This window comes from Corvus moneduloides, chromosome 15 (assembly GCF_009650955.1).
Source record: "Corvus moneduloides isolate bCorMon1 chromosome 15, bCorMon1.pri, whole genome shotgun sequence".
Classification (NCBI taxonomy): Eukaryota; Metazoa; Chordata; class Aves; order Passeriformes; family Corvidae; genus Corvus; species Corvus moneduloides.
Genome location: NC_045490.1, coordinates 236,644 through 260,142, shown reverse-complemented (window position 1 = coordinate 260,142; position 23,499 = coordinate 236,644). Strand labels below are relative to the sequence as shown.

The 23,499-nt window shown below is 41.7% G+C and overlaps 1 protein-coding gene across 3 annotated transcripts in view; it reads right to left on the bottom strand.

Annotated features, from left to right (window-relative positions):
• Nucleotides 1-2,901: 2,901 nt before the first annotated feature.
• Nucleotides 2,902-23,499, bottom strand: part of JAKMIP2 (janus kinase and microtubule interacting protein 2) — a 46,337-nt gene continuing 25,739 nt past the window's right edge. Inside the window, exons 10-22 of one of the 3 annotated variants that reach the window (XM_032124757.1) lie at nucleotides 22,779-22,907; nucleotides 21,700-21,783; nucleotides 21,334-21,396; nucleotides 21,067-21,165; nucleotides 19,602-19,700; nucleotides 19,226-19,279; nucleotides 18,405-18,470; nucleotides 17,499-17,567; nucleotides 16,424-16,501; nucleotides 15,597-15,800; nucleotides 13,591-13,656; nucleotides 12,856-12,928; nucleotides 2,902-8,555 (exon numbers count right to left, since the gene is read on the bottom strand). In XM_032124757.1, the coding sequence (XP_031980648.1) occupies nucleotides 12,878-12,928; nucleotides 13,591-13,656; nucleotides 15,597-15,800; nucleotides 16,424-16,501; nucleotides 17,499-17,567; nucleotides 18,405-18,470; nucleotides 19,226-19,279; nucleotides 19,602-19,700; nucleotides 21,067-21,165; nucleotides 21,334-21,396; nucleotides 21,700-21,783; nucleotides 22,779-22,907 (1,062 nt within the window). In that variant the 3' untranslated portion in view covers nucleotides 2,902-8,555; nucleotides 12,856-12,877. Of the gene's footprint in view, nucleotides 8,556-12,855; nucleotides 12,929-13,590; nucleotides 13,679-15,596; nucleotides 15,801-16,423; nucleotides 16,502-17,498; nucleotides 17,568-18,404; nucleotides 18,471-19,225; nucleotides 19,280-19,601; nucleotides 19,701-21,066; nucleotides 21,166-21,333; nucleotides 21,397-21,699; nucleotides 21,784-22,778; nucleotides 22,908-23,499 lie in introns of those variants that run through there. The other 2 variants (XM_032124758.1, XM_032124759.1) reach the window with 2 other exon arrangements.

Below are 23,499 nucleotides of genomic sequence, written 5' to 3'. Positions count from 1 at the left end.
CAATCCATCCCCAAGGGAGTGCCTGGTGTGGAGGAGCCTGTTTAGTGCAGCTGGGGTCCTGCCTTTGAGTGCACATCAAGCCCACCAGACATGTCCAAGTTTCAAGATCTGCAGTGAACCAGAACTCTATGCAGCATTTGAAGATACAAATGAGCAAGAAGATGGTACTGTGACATTTTCCAATCTCTGTGCTTTCCCTAGTTATCCCTAAAATGACATTCAGTTCTTGAGCACTGACCTGCAAGATCCCTCCATTGGTGGAAGTGCCTCTCATAAATGGTAAATGTTAGTTAATAATTAAGGAGTCTGTAATCCATAGATTAGTGGCTCCATTCTCTAAAGTCTCCATCTGTTGTACACACTGAAATCATTGTATCTCTAATCTCAGTCCTGTTTCAAGCTTCTAAAATGGTTTTCACAGGATTTTCTTTGTTGTGCAAAGCAGCTTGTTCATGGCTGTCACTTGCTGTCCAGGCACTGGAGCAGATGTAGCACAATGGCCTCTTGTCAGTGTCGCACAAACTATGGGATGCACCTCTGCCCAAGCAGGAACAGGGCTTTGAAATGTATATTTTGGTCATGTTCAGATTTAGTGCCCCTCAACACAAAGCAGATCGCACATTGCCAGTTATTAGGTCTTTTACTATGTTTAGACAATATCCCAAACAATGTAAGACTGTTACCATCCAAAGGGGCTACAGAGACAACCCAGAGACCTTCTAATGCATAGCCAGGCTTCTCTTCACTCTAGCCATGAGCACTCACCATGTCTACTCTGGGAGAGGCACAGTCTGCGACAGGGCTCAGTCCCTCGCTTGCCAAAGTATTTATATGATGAAATACCAGACAAAATGGAGATGCCTCAAGGGTGGCCCACACAGCTGCAACCTGATGCCTCATACGACCACCATACACCCTGCCTGGGGACAGGCTGATGTGCTGTCATGTACCAGGGACAGACTCACACCAGGCCTGCCCAGGGCTTGTCCCAGGACAGTATGCAACTCCCTTGGATTGTCCCATCCTTTTATTGTGTTGTAGCTGAAGACACCTTGCAGCTGTCCCAGAGAAACACCCAGAGCAATCTGGACCCAAAATCTGGCGCAGAGTTCTTGTTATTGTCAGAAAAAGGATCCCTTGGATGGCCATGCTTCCATGTGTACACAGGAGATGGCAAAATCAGACATAACAGATGTTATAACACCTAGGCTTACCGTTCTGAGCTGTATCTGTACAGGATGCTGGTTTTCTCGCACTGTATCTTCATTTCATCAGCAAAGTACTCCTGGTTTACTCCAGCAGGTGTTCAGGCTGGGAGTTCATGCAGGAGCTTTTCTACACCCCTACTGATCCAACTCCCATTAGCAGCAGTTTCCCTGAAATACATTTCTAATTTTATTAGAGATTTGTAGAAGAGTGAATGCCTCCTAGTCTGGTCACTGAGCAACTACTGTGTTGCACATCATTTGCCGTGAGGGATTTTTGTAAATGAGCTGCACCCCACAGCCTTATCCGGGGAGGATCCACACAGTCCTTCTGATCTGGGCTCATCCCACAGGCCCTGTAGCACGCATCTATTTTATATTGCATATATATTATCTTTAATTCTAAATTAATGCTTTTTTATATTAAACGCCCCTTCAATTTTTTTTGCAGTCAAAGAAAACGACTTCTTGGCTCAAGTTCTTTTCTTCGCTCATTACTTAAAGATTATTGTAAGGGAGATGAACGTTTGAACTCTCTAATAGTAGAGAACTAAATCTAGATCCAAATTTTTGTGTTTCAGACCCATTTAATGTGTTTCAGTCTTCTAAGAGTACTTTAAAGATATGAACTGCAGTTCTTGGGAACTGGATCTTGGGAAAGATAATGTTTAGGATTTTTTTAGTAAAGAATACATTACTGTACTGGGCTATTCTGTAATAATCTGATACTCTTTAGCTTCGATTTCTTGAGTGTAAAAAGGATGAGATAGGTATAAATACCTGGCTACAAGTATTTGGCTACAAGTTTGCACTTCCAAATGTGTTTTCCATTTACTTTCTAAGACTCTTCTTGACAATTTTCTTCCCAAAGGGCTGTTTGGCAGCGTACACAGCTCCCTGTGCCCTCGGACTGGAGATGCCGAGCATTTTGTCTCTGTGACATCAACTGCCATGAAGCGCCGCTGTGCACTGTTGAACCACTCCTCAAAATGAAATGATTCTACGATTTAAAATTAATTTTAGGCAGAGAAATTGCAAAGGTTTGATGGGGAGGGAGACGATTCCAGAGTCTGAGCCTGTCAAGGGCCGAAGGTGAGGCGCAGACCCCCTCAGTGAAACAGAAGCGGGAGCCAGCCGCGGCCCCATAGCCGGTCACCGCCGTTCCGGCTCTGGGGTTATGGTCACTTCCAGGGGTCACTGCTCACTTTTCTGCGCTTCTACCGAGACTTTTCCAAGCCGCGGTTTCCGCCCCCGGCCCGGTGCTACCCCCTGGCGGCAGGCGCGGAGAGCGGGCCCGCCGCGGGCCCCGCCCCGGCCGCAGGCCCAGCTGAAGGTAGCGAGCGGCGGCTTTCTTACTTCAAACCGTGCTAAGAGCCTTCAAGAGCTTCTGACCGTGCGCCACGAACTCCAGAAAGGCAGCAGCTTGCTGTTGTGTTTTGGTTTCTGCACAGGCCTGGCAAACAGCAATAAATTCACCCTTGGCTCCTCGTGGGACTGCTACCTGCCCTCCCTTTTCCCTAGTGATCCCCCCAGGACCTCGCTCACCCTTTAATCGAGGTACCCCCCACCCCAATGTACCCCCCACCCCTTTCTGTGTCACAGCACAGCCCCCCACGCCAGCTGGGCCCCAGCATGTGCCTCTGTGGCTCATCTTTAATGTGATTCCTCTAAACAGACTCCAGACATGCTGAATATCTCCGTGAATGTAAAGTGGTATTTTTTTAAAAAAATGCTGCTGTTTTATTTTTTATACAAACTAAAACACCAGAGGTCATTGAATCCTATATTAAATACATAAATTAAAAAATAACCATTCATAAAACTTTACATACAATAAGGATTCTCTCCTACACGTTAATACATATAGTACAGATACATGTCCAGTGTTTATCAAAGGGTCATTCTGCCAAGTCATTTACAATTTTGTTCTGGAATAAACACCAAAAAAAATCTGGAACAAAAAGTGTATATAAAACCACAGAGGTGCTGATGTGAGAGAGGGCAGGGGAAGAGAAAACCCTTTGGATCACCAGCAGCTGTGTGTTTGTTCTCTGAGCCCTGCTCATGTCACAAGAGCCTGGCCTGGGTAGTCCTCATGGGATGCCACAGAACTGAAAGCTTTGGGGTTCAGAGGATGTTTCCCACTGAGATGATGGTAGGGGGCTGGAAGATGAACAACACCTAAAAAAAATTCTCCATTGTCCTCCAGGCACATCAGTAAGAGAGGATGGGAGCTGTGAGCCAGGCTGGTAACACTGCAAGAAACACCATTTCCTACTGCAACCCCAATTACCTAAATGCATCTCACATAACCAGGCCCTCATCTGAAGTGCTGAAATTCAAAAAACAGTCTTCAGAATCTCCCAACTTGGTCACTGGAAAAAAAGCAGCAAGTCAAATTGTGGTCAAGCTGATTTGTACTACCTTCTGTGGCTCACCTCCTGCTTTGGAGGGAGGGATAGCCTGGAGTGCTGCTACTCCTGAACAGCCTAGAAGGGATGCATGGGAGGGATCCAGGGCTGTATATGCTGTCCTCAAAGACTGCAGTAAATTGGTTTTTACTTTTCTGGCTGGTTTGGGGGAGGGGAGGTTGGCTGCAGTGACTAATGTGAGGGAGGATTCTCAATCCTTTCCTTCAATCAACGTCAGGAACAGCAGAAAGCCCAGGATTAACAGTCCAAGGACAGAGAAGGGTCCAGAAAAAAGAATCAGAAAACTAGTTGTCCATGAGATATGAAACTAAACCTGGAGGAGTGTACCAGCTGTGGCAGCTAAACAATCTTGATTCAGTTCCCCATGCCTAGATTGAAGTATACTTTCGTAAGTTATAGCAACAATTTCTATATGCAACAGGGAATAGGTAAGTATATGCATATATATGTATATATATGTACATATAGATACGTGTATATATAAATATATATACATATATATACACAGACATCAAACTCATTTTGCTCTAGCTGATACCAGAAAATTTGTATTAACTCATATCAGCAAGTATGTTTTAGGTATGGCATGTGTTATGCTGCAAGGAGTAAAGCAGTGGTAGTTCAGCTCCCTGGAGGGAAGAACAATCCTTGAAAAAAGTTTGCAGACCCAGGTATGCTGTGGTCAGACTACCATCCTACATCCCACCCTGAGCCCTTGGGAATGCAATACCTGCATGCATATGTATACACACAGGAGTAAGGGAGGGCAGATCAGACAAAAAAGAGAAATTAAATAAGATAACATGGCTCAGGGAGTCTAAATGATGAAGCCTGCCACAAGACCAGTCAGGTATGTTGTGAAACTTTGTATTTCTATCTATGCCATAAACCTTCTGTATGATTGCCTGAAATAATTGTTTCTAGCTCTTTTTTTTAAACCAAACCAGTGGTGGAAGTTATTGCACCATCATTGAAACCAAGTGCTGCTCATTCTTCCGCAAGAACTCAGTGCTTTAACTGCCAGCCCTAACACTGGGGAAAGCAGCCTAAAGGTGTGAAATTACCTGATGCTGCAACAGAGGAGAAAAAAGTGAGGTGGGAAAAAGGAATAACCCGAGAGAAACCGCCCTTTTCATAGCTAACAAGCTGTTGTTAAGCTTCTCAGTGATCTCCAGCTGTCACAGGAGTGGGACAACTCTTTCACGGCCTGACTCCAGAGCTTCAGGACTGAACTGCTAGCTCGTGGAAAGCACATGTACGTTTGGGTCAACCTTATCCACAGGGTCTTCTGCTATGAAAAAGCAATTTGAACAAAAAGCATGCAATGTGCCGGCAGTCACGTAACGTATCTGCCTACAAGCATATTTCTTAAAAAAATGAACCAGCAGACATACAGCTTGGTGCCAGAACTCAGTAAACCCCTTGGCTGAACTAGAGTGCTTCAAGAAGATGTGGTCATTCTATAATTGAAATTAATTTAAAGGAGCAGGAAAAAAAAAATCACTTGATAATAACTTCTAATCTTCGATGGAAGGCTTAACACTATCTCCTGGCACTCAAGAAATAAGGATGTTAGCAGTCTTTGTGGAGAAACTGAGCCCAAAACTGCAATGCAGTTGGGTAAATGGACACTACTGATTAAAAGCTATTCTGGCAAAAAAAAAAAGGTATCTGTGAGGGGCAGACACCCTTGATACCACAGGAACTTCCTCCCTCCTATGGCTAAGGAACTGCTTTTGATGGGCTGAGCTGCTCTGGCAAGTGACCTCACTGCTTTGTGCCTCAGCTGCGTTGTCTGTAAAAGTAAACAGGCAACCAAAGGAGAAGCTCTTTGAAAAATACTTTAAAAACTTCTGATGTGCCTAAGATGTTGGTACATGTGATCCCTGCTTTGAAGGTGTAAGTAATGCACAAGCTGTATTCTGGCCCTTAATCTTCTAGTTTGTAGTACAGAACTCCATTTCTTCCAGTTAAAATTAAGGCTCCATTGCAGAAGACACAGCCTTGCCACAGGAACCCAAAGTCTGAACAGGCAGGACTCCGTTCCCAGGGAAATGAAACCAGAGGCACTGAGAAGTGCACTGACAGCCCATCAGTGAGAAAGGGAGGGTGGGTGCAGCTGGCTGCACTGCTTCCCTCGGCACAGGACCCTCCCAGTGATTGCTGCAGGCATTATGCTCCTCAGGGACGTTTCTGACAGAGTCCTGGGTGCATGGACCTATGACCTCACAGAGGCACCAGGGCTGAGTTCCAGGCTTTGTGATTAAAGAGGTAAGTAATGCTTTGAAAGTAAAACTACTTTTAGTTACTCTCAACTGTGGAAAAATCTAAACAGATTAGCAATATTTCTTATTTGTAATAAGGTTGTGTTCACAAAGTTTTTCCCCATTTTTGGTTTATGTATCATTGATCAGGAAGCCAACTAGCAAAGTCAGTTGACAAGCTGAACCAAAACATTTTTTCCAAGCTGGGACAAAACAGTTGGAAGCTGATGCTCTGTGAACCATGTCACATGGATAAGGGGATTAGCTTTCCTCCCTGCCCTGTCCTCCAACATTTCTTTCTCAGAAGCTATTCTGTAGGTCCAATTCAGTGATCCTCAGTGGTTATTCTATAGTGAAACCAAGTACAGTCGTTATTATCTCAATGGCAGTCTTTAAAGAGTATGAAAAGTATCTGATAATAGACAGGCTGTTCTTCATGGAGGGATGGTGAAGAGAGATAAGGCTTCAACTCCACTGGAAACCCTCCTTATGCCAGACACCCTCTTCTGCCATTCTTTAGCCAAGGCAGGTGGTGCTGTGTTACGATCTCAAGCACAAAACATGGTGACCTGTCCTGCCCATCCTGCAATAACCCAGACTGGTTTTTTTCCTTTCTTCCTTCCACACTGCAGCTGTCAGTTGTTCCAGAGGTTAAAACCAAAGAGGGAGAGCAGGAGTCCCTGCAGCGAGAAAGCCACACAGTTCAAATCGAGCACTTTGTTGTCAGCATCTCTTGAGTTTCTCCTACTCTGATCTGTTCATTTTTGATCCATTTGTCAGATGACAGGGTGACATTTAAATGATTGCCCTGCACAGCAGGAATAGATTTTTCTGTTGTAACTTTGGTTCCATGCCCAAGATACACTGACTTGATCAGCTGAAAGTGGTTCCTTCCCTTTCAGTTCTTCCTAGGTGATGTAGGTTGTCAGTTTATTTTTCTTCCCCTTTTGTAATTTCAACATACAGGATTTCATTAGATGCAGCATATATCATAGGTTTAGACAGGAACTGTCAGGTAACAAATTTTGAGTGATGGCTTTAAAATACAAGGTGGTTGCAGCCTTGGCTACAGGTTGTTCATTTTTATACTTTTGAAAATAGGTGTAAACAATATTCTCTTCATCGAGGGGTGGAAGCATTTGCCTTTATAAGGACTTATCTGTGTGGTCGGGCACTCTAAAAGTTAAAAAAAAAAAAAAAGAACATCTGTATCAGATAAGGTGTAAGTTCCTCTACCTACCTATCCCAGCTTTGCCAAGATACAATCTATCAATCAGGAAGATGAAAAGGTCAGTTCTTAGAGCTATCAGTGTGAAACTGGTTTTGTCTGTATGAAAAACATTTGTGAAAATTCTGTGTATTTTGCTAAGCGTGTCCATTTAAACCCCACAAAGTGCAACCCTGTGGTGCATAAAAGTCCCCATGGGCATCTTTACATGAGTAGCATGCATAAGTTTCAATGACTCTTGAACCAAAGCTGCCTGAAATTCATCCGTTAGAAGAGCCATGGCAGCAGACAATATCCTTGGGGTGTCAGAGCAAGCCTAGAATTTTGGCTAATGCAGCACTGAGGCAAACAAAAACTGCTGCTGTTCTGAGAAAGCCTACCCTACCTATGGAAAAGAACTTTGGTTCTCAGGTTTGAGACCAGGGAAAAAAGGGCATATTTTGTCTTTGTTATCTCAGTATTCAAGCCTACATAGTAAAATTCATTGGGTGCAAAATCCACACAGACCACACTTCCTTATGTGATCACAAATAAGTGAATATGTATGTTCACAAGCACAGAGAAAATGCAGGTAGGAAAATCCCACATAAACAGGAATTAGAGAGCTTCTGGTCTGGATACTGTATACTGCTGCACATGGTTTCCTTTATTTGCACATTCTTGTCCTTTGTTATTGCAGTACAGCAGTGAGTCCTGTGTTCACTCTAGGTGAGAAAGAAACCAGAAAGTATCATCTGTGACCACACTGTGAATTTCTCTCTGCTGGTTAAAAGGTCAGTAAAGGATAAACAGCACCAAGGCATTAACAAAATCAAGGACTTCTCACCATCAAGTGACTCCCTAGGATGAGTTGGGCTTTTTGTTTGTTTTGTCAAGGATCTGTTTGAAGTCCCTTATGATAAGGTTAAGACAGTTCATTTGCATTCAGTGGAAGTAAAGCAATTTTACAAAGATTCCCCTGACAATATATATAGCTCAATAGTTGTAAGAAGAAGAAATGCTGAAGGCACACTCTCCATGCTGTGCTCACCTTTGCTGGGTAGGCAGGTGGTTTTTAATACAAATGGGTAACACAAATCAATGTTAGTTATTCACTCCAATTCCACGTATTTCAGCCTCGCAAAATACGACTGCGCTAAAATCCCTCTCCATCTTGCCAAGACCATTCCCAAATTGCTTCTGTCTGGAGATTTCCCCTCAGGTACTGAGGGGAGAGTATCCCATAGAGGAAAATGCAGGGGTGAAGGCAGGGGATGAGGAGCTTACCATTACCTTGTTTTTGAGGAACTGCTACAAGACTTGATGCTTTGCACCTGTGGAGTGACTGGCCTTGGTAAAACACTCTACAGGTGTCATGCGTGCTGTGATGCTGGGCCTGCTGCAGCTGTCTTTACAGTTCAAGGGAGTTCACAGCAGTGCAGATCCTCTGGAAAAGCATTGAGTTTATATATCCCCCACACACACCTCACCCGTAAGATTTTTCCACTTTCATAGTCAATGTCCCAATCTCTAAATCACTGTATCTCCACCACTGTCATGGCTCCTTCCTCTGTCATAATCGGTCTTGTTGATCCCTACCTGATGTTCATAAAGCCAAATATGCAAAAGCAGGATGGGAAAGGCAAAAGAATCTTTCATCTCCTGGGTGGTCCTAGGAGTGCCACAACCCTCTAGCAGGCTTTCTGGGACTGTAAACCACATTTCAGCTCCTGCTAATGCTTCTCATCCTCTCTATGGGGAACTGGATCCCTGTGTGCTCTGGGGACAAGCCATTATGGAGCAACAGTGAATTCACTGAGTGAAACTCATCTTGGCATTGTAGTTAGAACAGCCTTCCTGGGCTCAACAAAGTGACACCAAAGGGATTTACACCTGCTAAACCTTAGATGTTATGTAAAACAAGAGGAAAACCCATTGAAGGAGATTGGGCCAGAATGGGGGGGTGGAGGGTGGGGGAAGAAAGGGCGTGGGGAGGGAAGTGAAGTCTTGACACAGTCCCTAAGGGATCCATGTAAATTCCCCTGCAATGACATCAGTCAATTGTGCAGCTGGGACAGTCGTGTCAGCCCTAAAGACAGCACACAAATGTTTATGTTGTTTTGACTATTAGTCCTGTTCAAGGAACACAACAGCGAGGTGTGCATCAGCTCAGTGGAGAGCGAGAGCTGAATGGAACCCAGCAGCCCACGGAGACAAGATGACTGCAAGTGAAAAATAGCAAATCTGCTAGAATTTTAGGAAAAATATGGAGTTTTGACCTTAAGCATCTCACTAGTTTTTCTAACCAGCCAATACCTGCCCTCAAATTAGGCCAAAAGGACATAAGTGTTATCAGCAAATGTTCCTGTTTTATTTTAGATAGTCATGACTCTTCTTCTTTTCTGTGTGTAGTTCTCCCTTTTCTACTTTGAGAAGAGGGAAGGAATGGCTGCTCTGCAACAAAGAATGCAGTCCGCCTTTGAATACATTGCAGACCTCACTGTGAGGCTACTCAAATACATTTTTCCTTTGCATGCAGGCAATGAAATGTTACAAGGCACTGGAGATACTTTCATAGGCTCCGAGACAAAGGGTTCATGAACATTACTGGAATTCCGATGTCAGAATAATAGGGGATTTTTTTTTTCTGTTTTGGGAGATGCTTATTTCAAAAGATACTGCTACATATTTGCAATCCCTGCAAAGCCATTTCTTGTCTGTAAGGTCTGTAAGTCTATGTTTGCCTTCCTCTCTCTTCTGTGCTGGCATATCAAACCATGCAGACAGTCTCAGGAAGCACACACTGGCATTTTTTCCCAGGACTAGGGATTTCCTGTTCTAAGTTCAATTACAGTGCAATTAAAATTTTTCATAGGAATCATCCTTTTATTTTCTAATGCAAAATATGTCCCAACCATAAACAGAAATTCTTTTTTTAGCATTTTTGTGAATATTTTCATCATTTGCATCTACTGCTGAGAGCTTTTTTAAACTTCAGGGAAAAACTATTTTCAAAATGCAAGACCATTTAAAAATCAGGAAGACAACATTTCCTTATGAGTTCTAATATTAATGAAAATTTTAATTTGTACTTCTTGGGACGCATGCTCTACTGCTAAGACTTTACTGCATGCTTCATCTTAGAAGAGACAGGATTAGGAAAAACTGTTCAGTAGCTGAATGTCATGAACACATTTTTTTATAAAAGTGAAGTAAACTGAGCAAGGGATGTCTTTTGAGGCACCCTCTGGTTTCTTGTTTTTCTTCTACCACAGCCAGTACCACTATTGGTAAAACTAGGACATATAAGCTTCTTACCAATTCTGTAGCTGTACTAGAAGAGGCAAATACTCACTAGAGAACCAACTCCATACCCACACTGGTGGAAAATGTGGGTGCAAACTGTATATACAGAAAACTCTGAACCTCTTATTGCCCAAGTTTTTCTCATATGCTGCACAAGGACATTATTTCAGTTGGGATAGGAACTGAAAAAGGACCGCAGTACAGGCAAATGGAAAAAATTCATACAGACAGGTTCTTGCAAATGTCACTATCAGTTCCTGTGATTTTTCAAGCTGCACCTTAAATCCAAGAATTTTTTTTATCTGGAATCTCCCTCTAGATTGACTGCTTGTTCTGGACTCATGATTCTGTGGTACAGCAAAAGACACAGTCATATAAAGTTATTTGCTATACTGTGTACTGTGAAAATACTGGCTTCTTAAAATTATTCTGTCCATAATTCGGTTGTCTGAGAACAATTTCTGATTTTTTTTCTCCATTATGAATAAGCAAGAAACTGTAAAGTTAAACTTTCACCAGTCACAGCCACTTAAAACATCTCGCAGCCATACCATGCTGTACCATGGTTCTCAGAAATCCTGCAGTAGGAACACAATTAACTATGCAGTTGTAACTTAAGGTGTTTAATGATCACTGGATCAAGGCAGTATGTTTTAAATAGCAGCAACTTGATAATGATATTGACTGTTGTCAAGAGCTGTCATCACTGATCTGTCCACATTTCTCTTAATTCTTTTCTATGAGTTGTTCCCCATTCAAGCCAATCTCCATGTATATTGCTAGCCCATGGAAACATTCATTTTAAGGTCTGGCTGAACAAGGACACAGTAGATTCCAGTTGATGTGGATAATTCTGAGAGTTGTCTCTGCATCAGCACAAAACTGCAAATGAAGGCTTTGATCTAGCTGAAATGAAATGCAAAGTAGGGGCTTCTCCTTAAAGGGAAAAGAAAAACCTACCAAACTGCACCCATGCCACTTAATTGTAATCAATACCTTGAATTGTACCTGGAAACATTTGTAACAACTGAGCTGGTACAAATGGTGGAAGGGCATTGTGGATACAAATATTGCTGCTAGCAAGAATTTTTCTTGCTTCTTTCCAGTCCCGTGAGATACTTTTCTCTCTCACGGAAGATATTTGTAAGAGTTCTATAAACTATGAACACCTGCGACTTTGCAAAGCCTTGTTTATAGTACAGTAGAAAAATATTTTGACAATGGATGTTCTAGGATTTTGGCCAATCACCCGCAAGGGGTGGCTGATCCTTTGACCAATTAGACTACGAAGAAAAAAGTCTATAAAAGAGTTGTAAAACAATTAAATAAAGGAATCTTGCTGCACGATTCCTGCCTGCTGGATCTCTCTTCTCCTCCCTACCACTGCGGGACACCGTGATAGGGCATGGCAGAACACCTTTCACACAACTGTAGCTCAGCTTGTCTCAAGTGCAGAGCAGAGGAATTATTCATTGACACAGCTGAAGCCAGAGCCAAGAGAGACAGTGAGAAATTTAATGGTATGGGTCTGTCCCCAAATCAGAAAATTCTGCTCTGTCATTACATGTTCTTGAGACTTTAACATTATGTTTTCTAGGCTATGTTCTACTTCTGTTATACTGGATGAAAAGAAAAATTGTCCTAGCCCAGTATCCTTATTCTGGAAGTGGCTAGCCACAGAGGGAAAAATGGGACCATTATAGTTCTCTGATTTATTTCCTCATCTTCATATTACTTTTTGAACTCTGAACTTTCAGCTGCCAAGCATACTGTGACAGACTTCTTTACAACCTGTATCCTGAACTATCAATTTTTGTTTACTTAAAGCTTATCACATGATAATTGTTTATATTAGACAGTGAACTGTCTAATACAGACAGCAAGCTGTCTGTCCATCCGTCCATTCTATGACAAATTTTTTAGACCTCTCCAATACCTCCTTTTAGCAGTGTCACTTCCTGAACCAGAAAAATCCTTCCATCTCTCTGTCTCTCCCTTCCTGTCTCTCAGCAGCTGATCATTCTTCCTTGCCCTTCTTTGTATTTTTCCTGCTGCTGGACACAGAGCTCTACCTCTTTTAACATCCTGATCTATTTCCTGAGTGTTAGTTCAGAGCCCATCATAGTGTGTTTACATTTGAGGTTATTTTAACGGTTTTCCATCTGCATCCTTTTGCAAACATCAACATTGAATTTCCCCTGCAATTCTCTTGGGTATTTGATACTGTGAAATTCCTTGGTAGCTTTTATTTTTACAATTATGAATAGCACAGTATCACCAGCAACTCAGTAGTATGACAACCCCCTACTGTGAACTATTACAAATTGACAACAACCTGCTGAATTCGCTGACTCCAAACATCCACAAGAACACACAAGGATGTGATCCTCCGCTCTGTGCAAGAAGTGCTAGCTTTGAGGAAATAAATAAAACAGTCTTACCTTTCCAAGAGGCACATTGACATCAAGGCCAAAGAATAAAGGCAAGAGAGAAGAACAAGAATAGAAATAGAAACTGCAGAAGAAAAATAAGATTGTGTAAAAATTAAAGGTAACGGCATTGTAAGCATCAGAATTATTTTTGCACTCTGTAGAACAGTTAGAATAATTATTCATACAGAAAACACTGTTATTTCCCTAGTTACTTCTGTAAGTACCACACCACCTCCCAGGCTTAGAAAACAGATTCCAATAATTTTGTTGATGGATTACAATTGGCACCATATTGAAAGCCTGAGGTGTAACTGTCACATCGTGATACCCCCATGGGTTGACAAGTCATAAAGCCGGATATCAAAAATAGCATGTGTAGTATTTTTAAGTGTGTTAAAAAACAGTATCCGCAACCCATGCTAGAAATAGCCTGGATATATTAAAAAAAAAAAAAAATATATATATATATATATATATATACAAACATATATGCGCATATATGTTTATAGGTATGCACACACACACACACCAAGCACTCACCATTACATGTTTGATAGTGTAATGTAGTATTTTAAGATTAAAGTCTGTATGCACTGACACAAACTGAAAAGAAAGGACAGTGGACCAGCACCAACAGGTGCAGCTGACTGAGCGGAATAGAAAGGTCATCTAGTTCAAGAGAACTGGAGCACTCCTTTCAAAACAAAGTTCATCAGTGTGCTTCAGAAACATAACAGAACCAACCTTTTCCTCCAGATCCTTAATTTGTCTCTTTTGGATGTCAGTTTTATCTTCTAAATCTCGGATCCTCTGGAAATCAGAAAAGAAACATCTACACTAAATTCTCAGTAAATCTGTTCCACTGAACAAGTAACTTAATGTTCCAAGTGCCAAAAGCCTAGAAATAAACAAATACATTTCTGTGGTAGGGATAATCTTGTGTCATACTGTGACTCCATCCACTCATCCTGCCACATCACAGCTTTAGCACATGTGCAACTGCTCAAAATATGATCCTGCATATATGGATATATATGCATATATGCAAAACTGGATCCTTAAATGCTGGAAATTAGTATCAATGATTGATCTGTTTCACATTATCTATTTATTAATCCTGTTGATCTATTTATTAATAGATGAAAAGTGTAAGATCATGGTTATAATCTTTAGAATTCTATCATGATTCCTTAAGAATTCTCACAGTTTGATGTGTTGAAAGAAGATTAAAGTGTTATCATTAGATCCAAAATCATAAATGTATACAATACTATGAATGTATTGATTCTGTGGTGAGTGAAATATATGTAACTTATAGACAAGGTGTGTATTTTTAGCAGAGCTAGGTACTTTGAGAAAAACTATGTAGCATGACTTAAACTTTTGCCTGCATGGGAGGAGAGATCCCCCAGAACAGAACTCCTAAGTACAAATAACGAGGCCTTGAATCTCAGTACGTTTTTTTAACTAAGTCAGGTCGTAAGAGAGCTGTCCAGCAAATAGCAGAAATCCAAAGAGGCAAACCAGGAGACGCCTGAAGGCCCCAGCACCTGGAGAATAGATGGCACCTGTGACTGTCTTCCTCCCTGTCTGGGGATGAGATGACTAGCTTATGGCAGCTTTCAAATTCTATGGAACCACAAAATCACAGAATGAGTCAGGTTGGAAGGGACCACAGCAGTTCACCTGGTCCCACCTCCCTGCTCAAGCAGTGTCATCCTAGAGCATGTGGCACAGGATTGCATCCAGATGGGCTTGGAATATCTCCAGTGAGGGAGACTCCACATCCTCTCTGGGTAATCTGTTCAGTGCTTGGTCACTTGCACAATGAAGAAATTCTTTCTCATGTTCAGGTGGAACCTCCGTACAACAGTTTCTGCCCACAGCCTCCTGTCCTACTGCTTGGCTACCTCCTCTTTCCTTTGCCTTTCAGCCACTTCCAACCCTGCCTGCAACTGAAGCTGGGTCAGAACTGTTCTGAGAAGCCAGAACTGCTGTGGCAGTGTCCCTCAGGGCAGTGTCCCTCAGGGCAGTTGTCATGTCTAAAATCATGAAGCTTTTTCTGTGGCAAAGGCTTGGCAAGAAAAAAATAAGGGTGGACCCAGTCTCAAGTGCCCAACTTAGGATCAGGAAAGACTGTGAGAACTGAGCCTTCCTGTGAACCAAAACCCCCTAAGCGCTGGGGATGTGCTCCTTCTCTTACTCCCATAAACATCCGAGTCAGATCTGTTTCATGGTGCAGCTCTCACATTATTCAACGTGCTGTGACAGTTTGCCTTTTGCTCTGGGACCTCACAGCTTGCAGAGCAGCAAACATCGGTCTTTCAAGGTGAAATGCAGTACCCTATCTCAGCGGTGAAAAGTACAAATGCCCAGTTGGGAGGGACAAGTAGTATCTGGAAAAACAGACAGCTTTCCTGTGCCATATGAGCCAGCAGCCCATTTCTCTTGTGCCCAGTCCAGTAACTAGGGATGACCATTTTTATTACAAAGCTAGATCCATGCAGACATCATTCTGGATGAAAACATTAGGCTAGAATTTTAAAACTCAAAATATGCCAAATCAATCTTGCACGAGCTAATATCACGTGTGCTTGCATGCACAGAAAAGACACAAAGTATGAGACAATTCAAAAAGCTGGATGCCAGGCTCCCTCATGGCCTGGAGCTTGCCTAAATTTGACCTCAGACTGTGTTCTTACACAGAAAGGCTGAGTAGATACCACATGTCTGCGATTCCTTCTTCTTACCTGATGAGCCTGCTGGAGCAGCTCCATCCTCTCCTGAAGAATCTGGCAATCATATTCTCTGCTTTTCCTCAGCATCTGACGTCTCAGCTTTTCTACTGCTGTCCTCAGCTCTTCCTGCTGTTTTTCAGTCAGTAGTTCCCCAAACTTTATCACTGTTTCTTGCTGCAAAGCATTGTACAAGGTGGCTTCAAGCTCCTGGATCCTCTGGTTGATGCAATACCAAAAGTCAATTAGAGATGAAACATGGTTTAAACCACATTGGGAACTGGGGGGTTGGTGGCAGATTCAGGCCCCTGCATGAGAGGCAGTCCCTGTGCTCAAGTGTGCAAAAATGTGAAAAACTGAACTCAGAAAATGGTTCCATGTTCTGAAAGAAGATACGAACTTTTATTTTTTAAAATATTTTAATATTAATTTTCACTGAAATCCTTCACTTTTACTCTTTTTTATGGAGTTAGTTTATAGAGATAGAGTTGGATAGAATTTTCATATCTGAAGTGTAAATTATTTCACCAATTTTAAAATTTCAACCTATTGCACTAAAAAACCCCAGTTGGACAAGCTGCCATTAATGAGCAATATCTGCCTTAAACTGACAAGAGTTTTCAGACTTCAGGGGACGTGCCTTTTTATGACATGAAAAGTCAAGGTATTGTGTTGAAGCGGTGCAGATTGCATGCTAGTACATCAGAAGAATAAGGAAAAAACAAATTTAAAAAACCCCAGTATTAATAAAAAAGCAAAAATCTCTCTTCCTGGTTCAACAAGAGTCTGTGTGCTATTGCAGAGTTGGCCAGTATGTGCTGCAGAATTTCCTTTGTACATACCATGTATGCTTGGTCAAGAGCTTGCTTCCTGTAGTCTAATTCTTCCTCCAAATAACCTTTTATTTTGCAAAATTGCTCCTACAATGAAGGATCATTTAGACAGAAAAACAAATTATTTACTCCAAATACTTTAGGAAGTTTTATCAAATCATTTACAGATATCTAATTCAGTAGGACAAGGAGACTGGTTTTTGACTGGTGCTTGGCAGAAATATCTCACTCAGCTAGAAAAGAAGGAAGGGCAAATAGCTGTAGATTGCTCTTGTATGTGAATACATTTGATCTACATGAAACTAAATCCATCCTGTCTGTTGGCTTCAGTGGTATCGCTTGGCATTTCAGTAGTGAAATTTAGGGTGTTCTGTGTTATTTTTCTAAAGATACCTCCTCTGGCATCAGGAATTACTCTTTTTGTGCTTTCTCTTATTTTGGAAGAGGTGTAAAAGTGCACTAAACTAAACAGGAACTAACCAGACATTCACATTCACATTACAGGGGGGCAGCTGCTGTGCTTTAACTTATCAGTCCACCTTAAGCTGAATAGACTTAAGTACAGACATATCACAGGAACAGAACAAAAGCCACTACAGCTGTCTAATTCTTGTAGTTACGCTTGTTCATCTCGTAGGCTACTGCCATTAACTAGAGTAAGAACAGGGTAAGGTACTAACTTTACTTAGTATGTAATGAAAGCCAACAGTGTTATAATTGAGTAATTTTTCACATGCTGGTCCTGAATAAAATGCAATACAACAGCTAATGTTTAGACTGTGAATCTGATGAGGTAAATAATGTGTGCATCTTTGAAAATTATTGAGAAACATTTGAACCCTCTGTACTTATTAATAAACAGTCATCCTCATAGAAAGAGAGAAGAAGTTTTTAAACTTTTACTACTTCTGTTATTCTGCTGTTGCATGTGAACTGGACCAGGAACAATTTTATGGATTCACCAATAATCAGAGAAAGGCTGCGTAGTTCATTTGCCAATAGATTCCTAGCTATTTTTTGGCACATCAGGTAAGTGTGACACAACCAGCATTCCTAAGATGTGTAATAAGGAAAGTTTTCTTACCATATCACTTTCCAGTTCCATCATCTTCTGATGCAGAGCAGCTTCAGCTCCCTCAATCTGCTGGATCCACTGGAGAGAAGACAATGAGAGCTGTAACCTGCTGTGTTTTCTAGCACACAAGCAGTGGCAAGTGGGATATCTACAGCATCTTGTTAGTCTGTTTTTAGCAGCCTGCTGCTACTGCTGGGTTCATCTTGAGACTGTTTGTGACAGAGGCAGCCATGATGTCTGCAGGTAGTACTTGGCAGGGAAGCAGCAAGAGGATTGCCACTGCTGGGTCACCAGAAGACGGAGAAGCACATGCCCTGGGATGGACAAGGAACCCATTTCCCATGGATAAAGGCCTACAATGGGACTATAGCACCTCAAAAATAGCCTAGCTGACTTTATGGCAGTTCTGTTGGCAGAGGGGGAATTGTTGAGCAGAGTCCTTGGAAGTTGTCATGTTGAAAAAACTGTGTGCTGCATTTGAGCCTTAGAGAGCAATTTTAACCAACCCCCACTTTTTTCCTAATATTTGAAACAAGGAACATAGACATATACTTTCAGTGAAATTTTGGCATGCAGATCCCTTTGGAAGCTTTAGAAATCTCAAGACTGTAAATTCCAAACTTTATCTAATCATGGCTTAAATTTCTGATGGTTTCCCATTCAGTTTTCAATTTCAAGTTTTGTTTCATATTATTTTTGTATTTGTAGTTTTTTCTACTGCACAGCTTGGGCTAGCTCAGTTTGATATTTTTGCTGCTTTAGCAAGGTGTTTGGGACTGTGCTGGCACAGTTTATTTTATTTGGGGAATCACTTCCAACACTAGGAAATTTAACAATATTGATGACAACAACAGGGAAGAAAATGTGTAGATGAGGCTTTAGGTAATACGTGAGAAAAGCAAGCACACAATTTACCTTTTCTGCCAAGGACAATACCGTGGAAGCCTGAATTATGGCCACTTGTTCTTCATTCCTTAAATTCTGTGAAGAGAAAGAGAGGAAAGAGAAAAATTGGCAGCAGTTTCCTGCATGAATAAAGACAATCCATCCTACAGACCAGGTCCACAGTTTTCAGAGGATCCCTGTAGTACTGAGTATTCGGTTTCCATTGAAACATTCAGAGTCTGTTAACACATTAAGAAGACCACTGCTTTTGCCTTTCTACATTATATGGATTAACTGTATCATTCGTTCTATTACATCTTAAGACAAATGTAAACTAAAATTAGACCCATTTGTTTGTCTTCATGCTAGTTCTACAAAGCTGAATTTCCATCAAAGTTTTTGTAAAAATAGGGCTGATTTACATCAGCACATGAATAGACAATTATGATCCTTGGTTTTTATTTCTTATAAACTTTTTAAAGACATATCTAATGTTGGCCAGAGATACAGGATCTCTTTTACGTGGGCAGCTATGCCCTCTTAGAAAGCCACAGGGAATTTGATAATTCTTGCCTATTTATGAAACTGTTTGAAGGAATCCTAGTTCTGATGAAGAATGGTTTACTCAGACTGCCAAACTCATTCATGTGTTTTCCTGAGTGAATGGGGTGCAGTTGGGCCCAGTTCCAAATATCAGTGGTCTTTGGACGTTCTTTCCAGTCTGCTAAACCATACGTAAAAGATGCATAATTTAACAAGTATCTTAGAAAATAGTCATAATTCTACATATCACTTACTGCACTGTACAAAATGCAGCTTGTAAAGAGAAAATATCTCCCTTTTCAACTTACCCCATTATCACCTAGGATGTCTAACTGCTTTATGAGGTCTGGGATGCTGACATCCTGCAAAGAGAGAATAAGGTAAAGACATGGCGTGCACCTTTTATCATGGCTGCAATATCCATCTAGTCTATGAACCACAGGGAAGTCAGCCATTTTGTTTTATCCTATGGAAATGCACCATACATTGATTTCAGTTGCCTTTGAACCAGATTTTATCATTATGGTAAGAATTTTGAGTTTAATTGAACTGTGTCTGTCACCACACTCTTACATTAGACTGAGTTGAAATGCCTAAAGTTTAGTGGAGTTATTAGTAATGGGTTATATGGGCAGTACCCACCACTCCTGTAGGGAAAAGCACTGCTTTACAAAACTGACCTACCTTAACCCCTTCCTTCATGCAGTAGATCTGTAAAGCACTCACACCATCTGAGAATGGGTGAATCTGGAGATTAAATGGTGGAGACCGTCTCTCTCTTTCCTGCAAATAAATTCAGAAGATGCTAGAGAATGTATTAGGATGAAGCAGACACACACAGAAAATGCCATAGCTACTGTTGATATCATGCTTGGCTTGCATGCTTCATTTTACAAGCCAAGGAATGAAACATCTAGACCTAGTCTGAAAAAGTGAGCCAAGTGGGACAGAATCCTAAACCCAAGGTAACTGTTTAACAGGCAATTATTTGATAAATTACGTCAATTTGCAAATTGGCTGTGGACAGGCTGTCACCTAGCTAAGATTCAAGTGATTTGCTTTATGAAGTGCTGAACAACTATACATTTTTGTAAATACTCCCTTTAGAAACAGGTGTTTGACTTTAGACCATTGGGAGACTCAGATTACACATTTTCTTCATCCTGGTATGTTGTACATTCTAACATCTGTGGAAAACAATGTATTCAAAAAAACTGATCAACTTAGCTATTTATACACCTTTATTGCTTAAAGTTTACAAATATTTGTCCAGTTTTAAAGGACCAGAGACAAAAATAAAAATTTGAAGATGCTATGCTATTTCTCATTCCTTTCAGGTATTCAGGCAAACACGGAAGTGAAGATAAAACTTCACTTCCACACGCATTTTTGGTTTATGAACATGTAATTCACTTGATCAGTTCAGCTCCCTGCCATATGGAAACACAGCTGTCAAGTAAAACTGTGGGACAGTTCAATAAATAAGGGGCAAGTCTGACACAGCATTAATTTACGAGACCCAGGAAAGGCTCTGTGTGGCAAGTGTATTTGGCCTTGGACAGCAACTGAAAAGAACAACTGAAAAATAAACCAGCTTATACTAGGGAAGAGAGCAGGTGAAGTTGTGGCTGGCTGGTGCTCCAAAGAAGTGTCTGTAACTAGAGACAGTCTGGGAAGAGGGAGCTTGAAGTCCCACAGAGGCTTCTGGAGCTCCTACATCAATGTCCAATGTCACCTGAGAGACTGTTTGTACCCACTGCAGGTCATGGAAAAGCTGCTCAACAGGGAATGTGTCCAGTGCCCGCAAAAGGAACAGCACTTGCACATGGGCAGACAGGCATCTCCAAGTATTAGAAAAATCATGCCCACAGGTGTGGTAACTAAGAGCTAACTCATGTTAATCAGCTAAGCTTACCTGTGGACACTAGGCACCTGGCTCAGGGTGAAGTTAACCAGTTGGGTATGGAGCTTACTATTTCCAGGATATTAGAGCTGACATATTTCAGCTCACAATGAAAAATGCTGGTCCTGATTTTTTACTCTGTTTTATTGCTACAAAATTGTGTAAACCCTTGATTAAAGTTGGTGTCCAGTGCAAGTGCACTCATTTCATTTCTACCAGATCTACTGTCAGAAGTGCATCCATCACCTCCAGCTCAAGGTTGCGGAACTCCAGCAGCTCGTTCTGGTCTCGCGCATCCTGCAGCTCCTGTTGCAGACGGTTGTTTTCTGCTTCCATTTTCTCTATCTAACAGAAATATGTTAAATCATGATCTGTGTGACTGTTACAAGAACCATGAAGTATTAGGTGAGTAGTAGTTGAGGTAGCATAGGCTGTGCAAAATCTAAACCCTAAAGATGTCTCACAGGATCCAGATAACCCTTCAGAGTGAACATGCAAACCTTTTGAACATACCTTGTCTAAAAGCTCTTGGTTCCTCTTAATGAAAAGCTGCTTGTCTTCCACCCAGTGTGAGTCCTGTTGGACGAAGCAGTAGTATTACAGAATAACCAAATTCCATGAGGCCTGGCACATTTATTGAAAATTGGAGCCACAATATTCAGGCTTTGAAATCCTACAGGAACAAGCTGTCTTTTATAGAACAAAAACATTTTAAGTTTACAAAGCTGTAGCAAGGCTTCTGAACTTGCTGGATCTGCTTGTTTACTGACTGGCAACATTACATCTCATGGAAGTTTATACTGAAATTGTGCTAGGTATTTTGTAAGCAGAGCAGGTAAGATACAAAACAGGAAAAAAAACCACACAAGAATTACTTACCTGCCCTTTCTGAGCCAAAGTTTTCTCCAGATCTTCTATTTTGGCTTTATACCTCTGGACTTCAGCTTGAAGTTGCTCCTGAGCCTGTTGAAGTCAGGCACCGCATTAAAGAGTAACAAAATCAGCAATGTGACTGGTATTAAAAGGAAACCAAAACCAGCACAGCCTGGGTTCATGCTGTCAGTTCCACTGAGTGAGAAACCATTAGAAAGGTTCTGACTCAGTGATATTTTGTGCCACCCCTTAGACTGGCACAAAGATGACACAAGGGAACAGAGCTGTGGATCAGCCCCAACTCCCCACCCAAGCCTATTCCACCATGGATTGCATCAGAGCAGCAAAATACAAGCTCAGGTATTGGGGGGTGCTCTGCTCAAAGACCTTGATAAGGGGCAATCCCTAAATTACAAAACAAAAAGTGCTTAGTTGATCAGAGTGGCAAAAGGTAGTGGGAAGAGGCAATTTTAACTGCCAGGAGGGTCTTCAAGAGCTGACTAAACAAAGTACTAAACAAACTGATACAACCTTACAGCTGACTGCTGCGAGCAGGAATTTGGGCTGAAGGACTGAGGTGCTTTCCAGCCTGAATGATTCTGTAATTTTATTAGAGGGACATTTTTAGCCTTGGAAGGTTTACTGTAGCCTGCATCACATTAAAATTTGAATATAATTTGCATTTCTCTGTTAGAAACATTCAGATATTCCTAAAGTTGGTGTAATATGTGCCTTTGTGAAAACCCACAGGCCTTCATTTGCCTTTAAAACCCAACCCTATCACACTTAGGCAAATGATAAGAAAACCCTTGTGATTCTGTGTCAGGCTGCAGAGTTGTCTGCTTTGGCATGCCTGCCTAACTGCAGAGTTTTCAGGTTCAGGTGGAGGACAGCTTCTTGTAAACGGGGTGATTGTGCTCATTCTTTATTGTCACTCTCTTTAAAAATGTACTCAGCAAACGAGTGAACAGACATTTCTCAGTGTTCTGGATGCTGTATGTAGCTCCATTTCATTGTATGTCCCTTTGAGGGGTTTCTTGTCCTGACAGCAATGAAATACTGTTACTCTCAAAACAAATACTGACCCTGGCTTCTCTTTCAGCATCTATGACCCCTCCCGTCTGTTCCTGCAGCAGTGCATACGCTCTCTGCAGGGCCTGGTACTCCTTTGTCAGCTGCCGAAACCGAAGCTCTGACTCTTCTGCTGCTAAGCCCTGAAGAATAAGAAGGAACATGTCTAAGCCACGGAGAGCAAAGCACTGTCAAAGCAAAGAATGCAAATGTGATTTGTTAAGCACAGTAGTTGGTTTACAGGTCTTGATTCAAATAGCTTTTTGGATCACAGTGACCTTGGTGTCATCTGAAATTAAAAAAAGGGGAAATTATACAGCACTTATATCACAGAATCAGCTGAGTTGGAAGGGATCTACAAGGATCATTGAGTCCAACTCCTGGCCCTGCAAGCACCATCCCCGAGAGTCACTGAGAGTGTTGTCCAAACACTTCTTGAACTCTCTCAGGCTTGGTGCTGTAACCACTTCCCTGGGGAGACCATTCATTCCAGTGCCCAACCACTCTTTGGGTGAAGAACTTGTTTCTACTATCCAACCTAAATGTCACCTGACACAACTTCAGGCCATTCCCTCAGGCCCCGTCACTCGTCACCACAGATAAGAGATCAGTGTCTGTCCCTCCTCCTCCCCTCATGAGGAAGTTGTAGACTGCAATGAGGCCTCCCCTCAGTCTCTTCTCCAGGCTGAATAAATCAAGTGACCTCAGCTGCTCCTCACACAGCTTCCCCTCAGA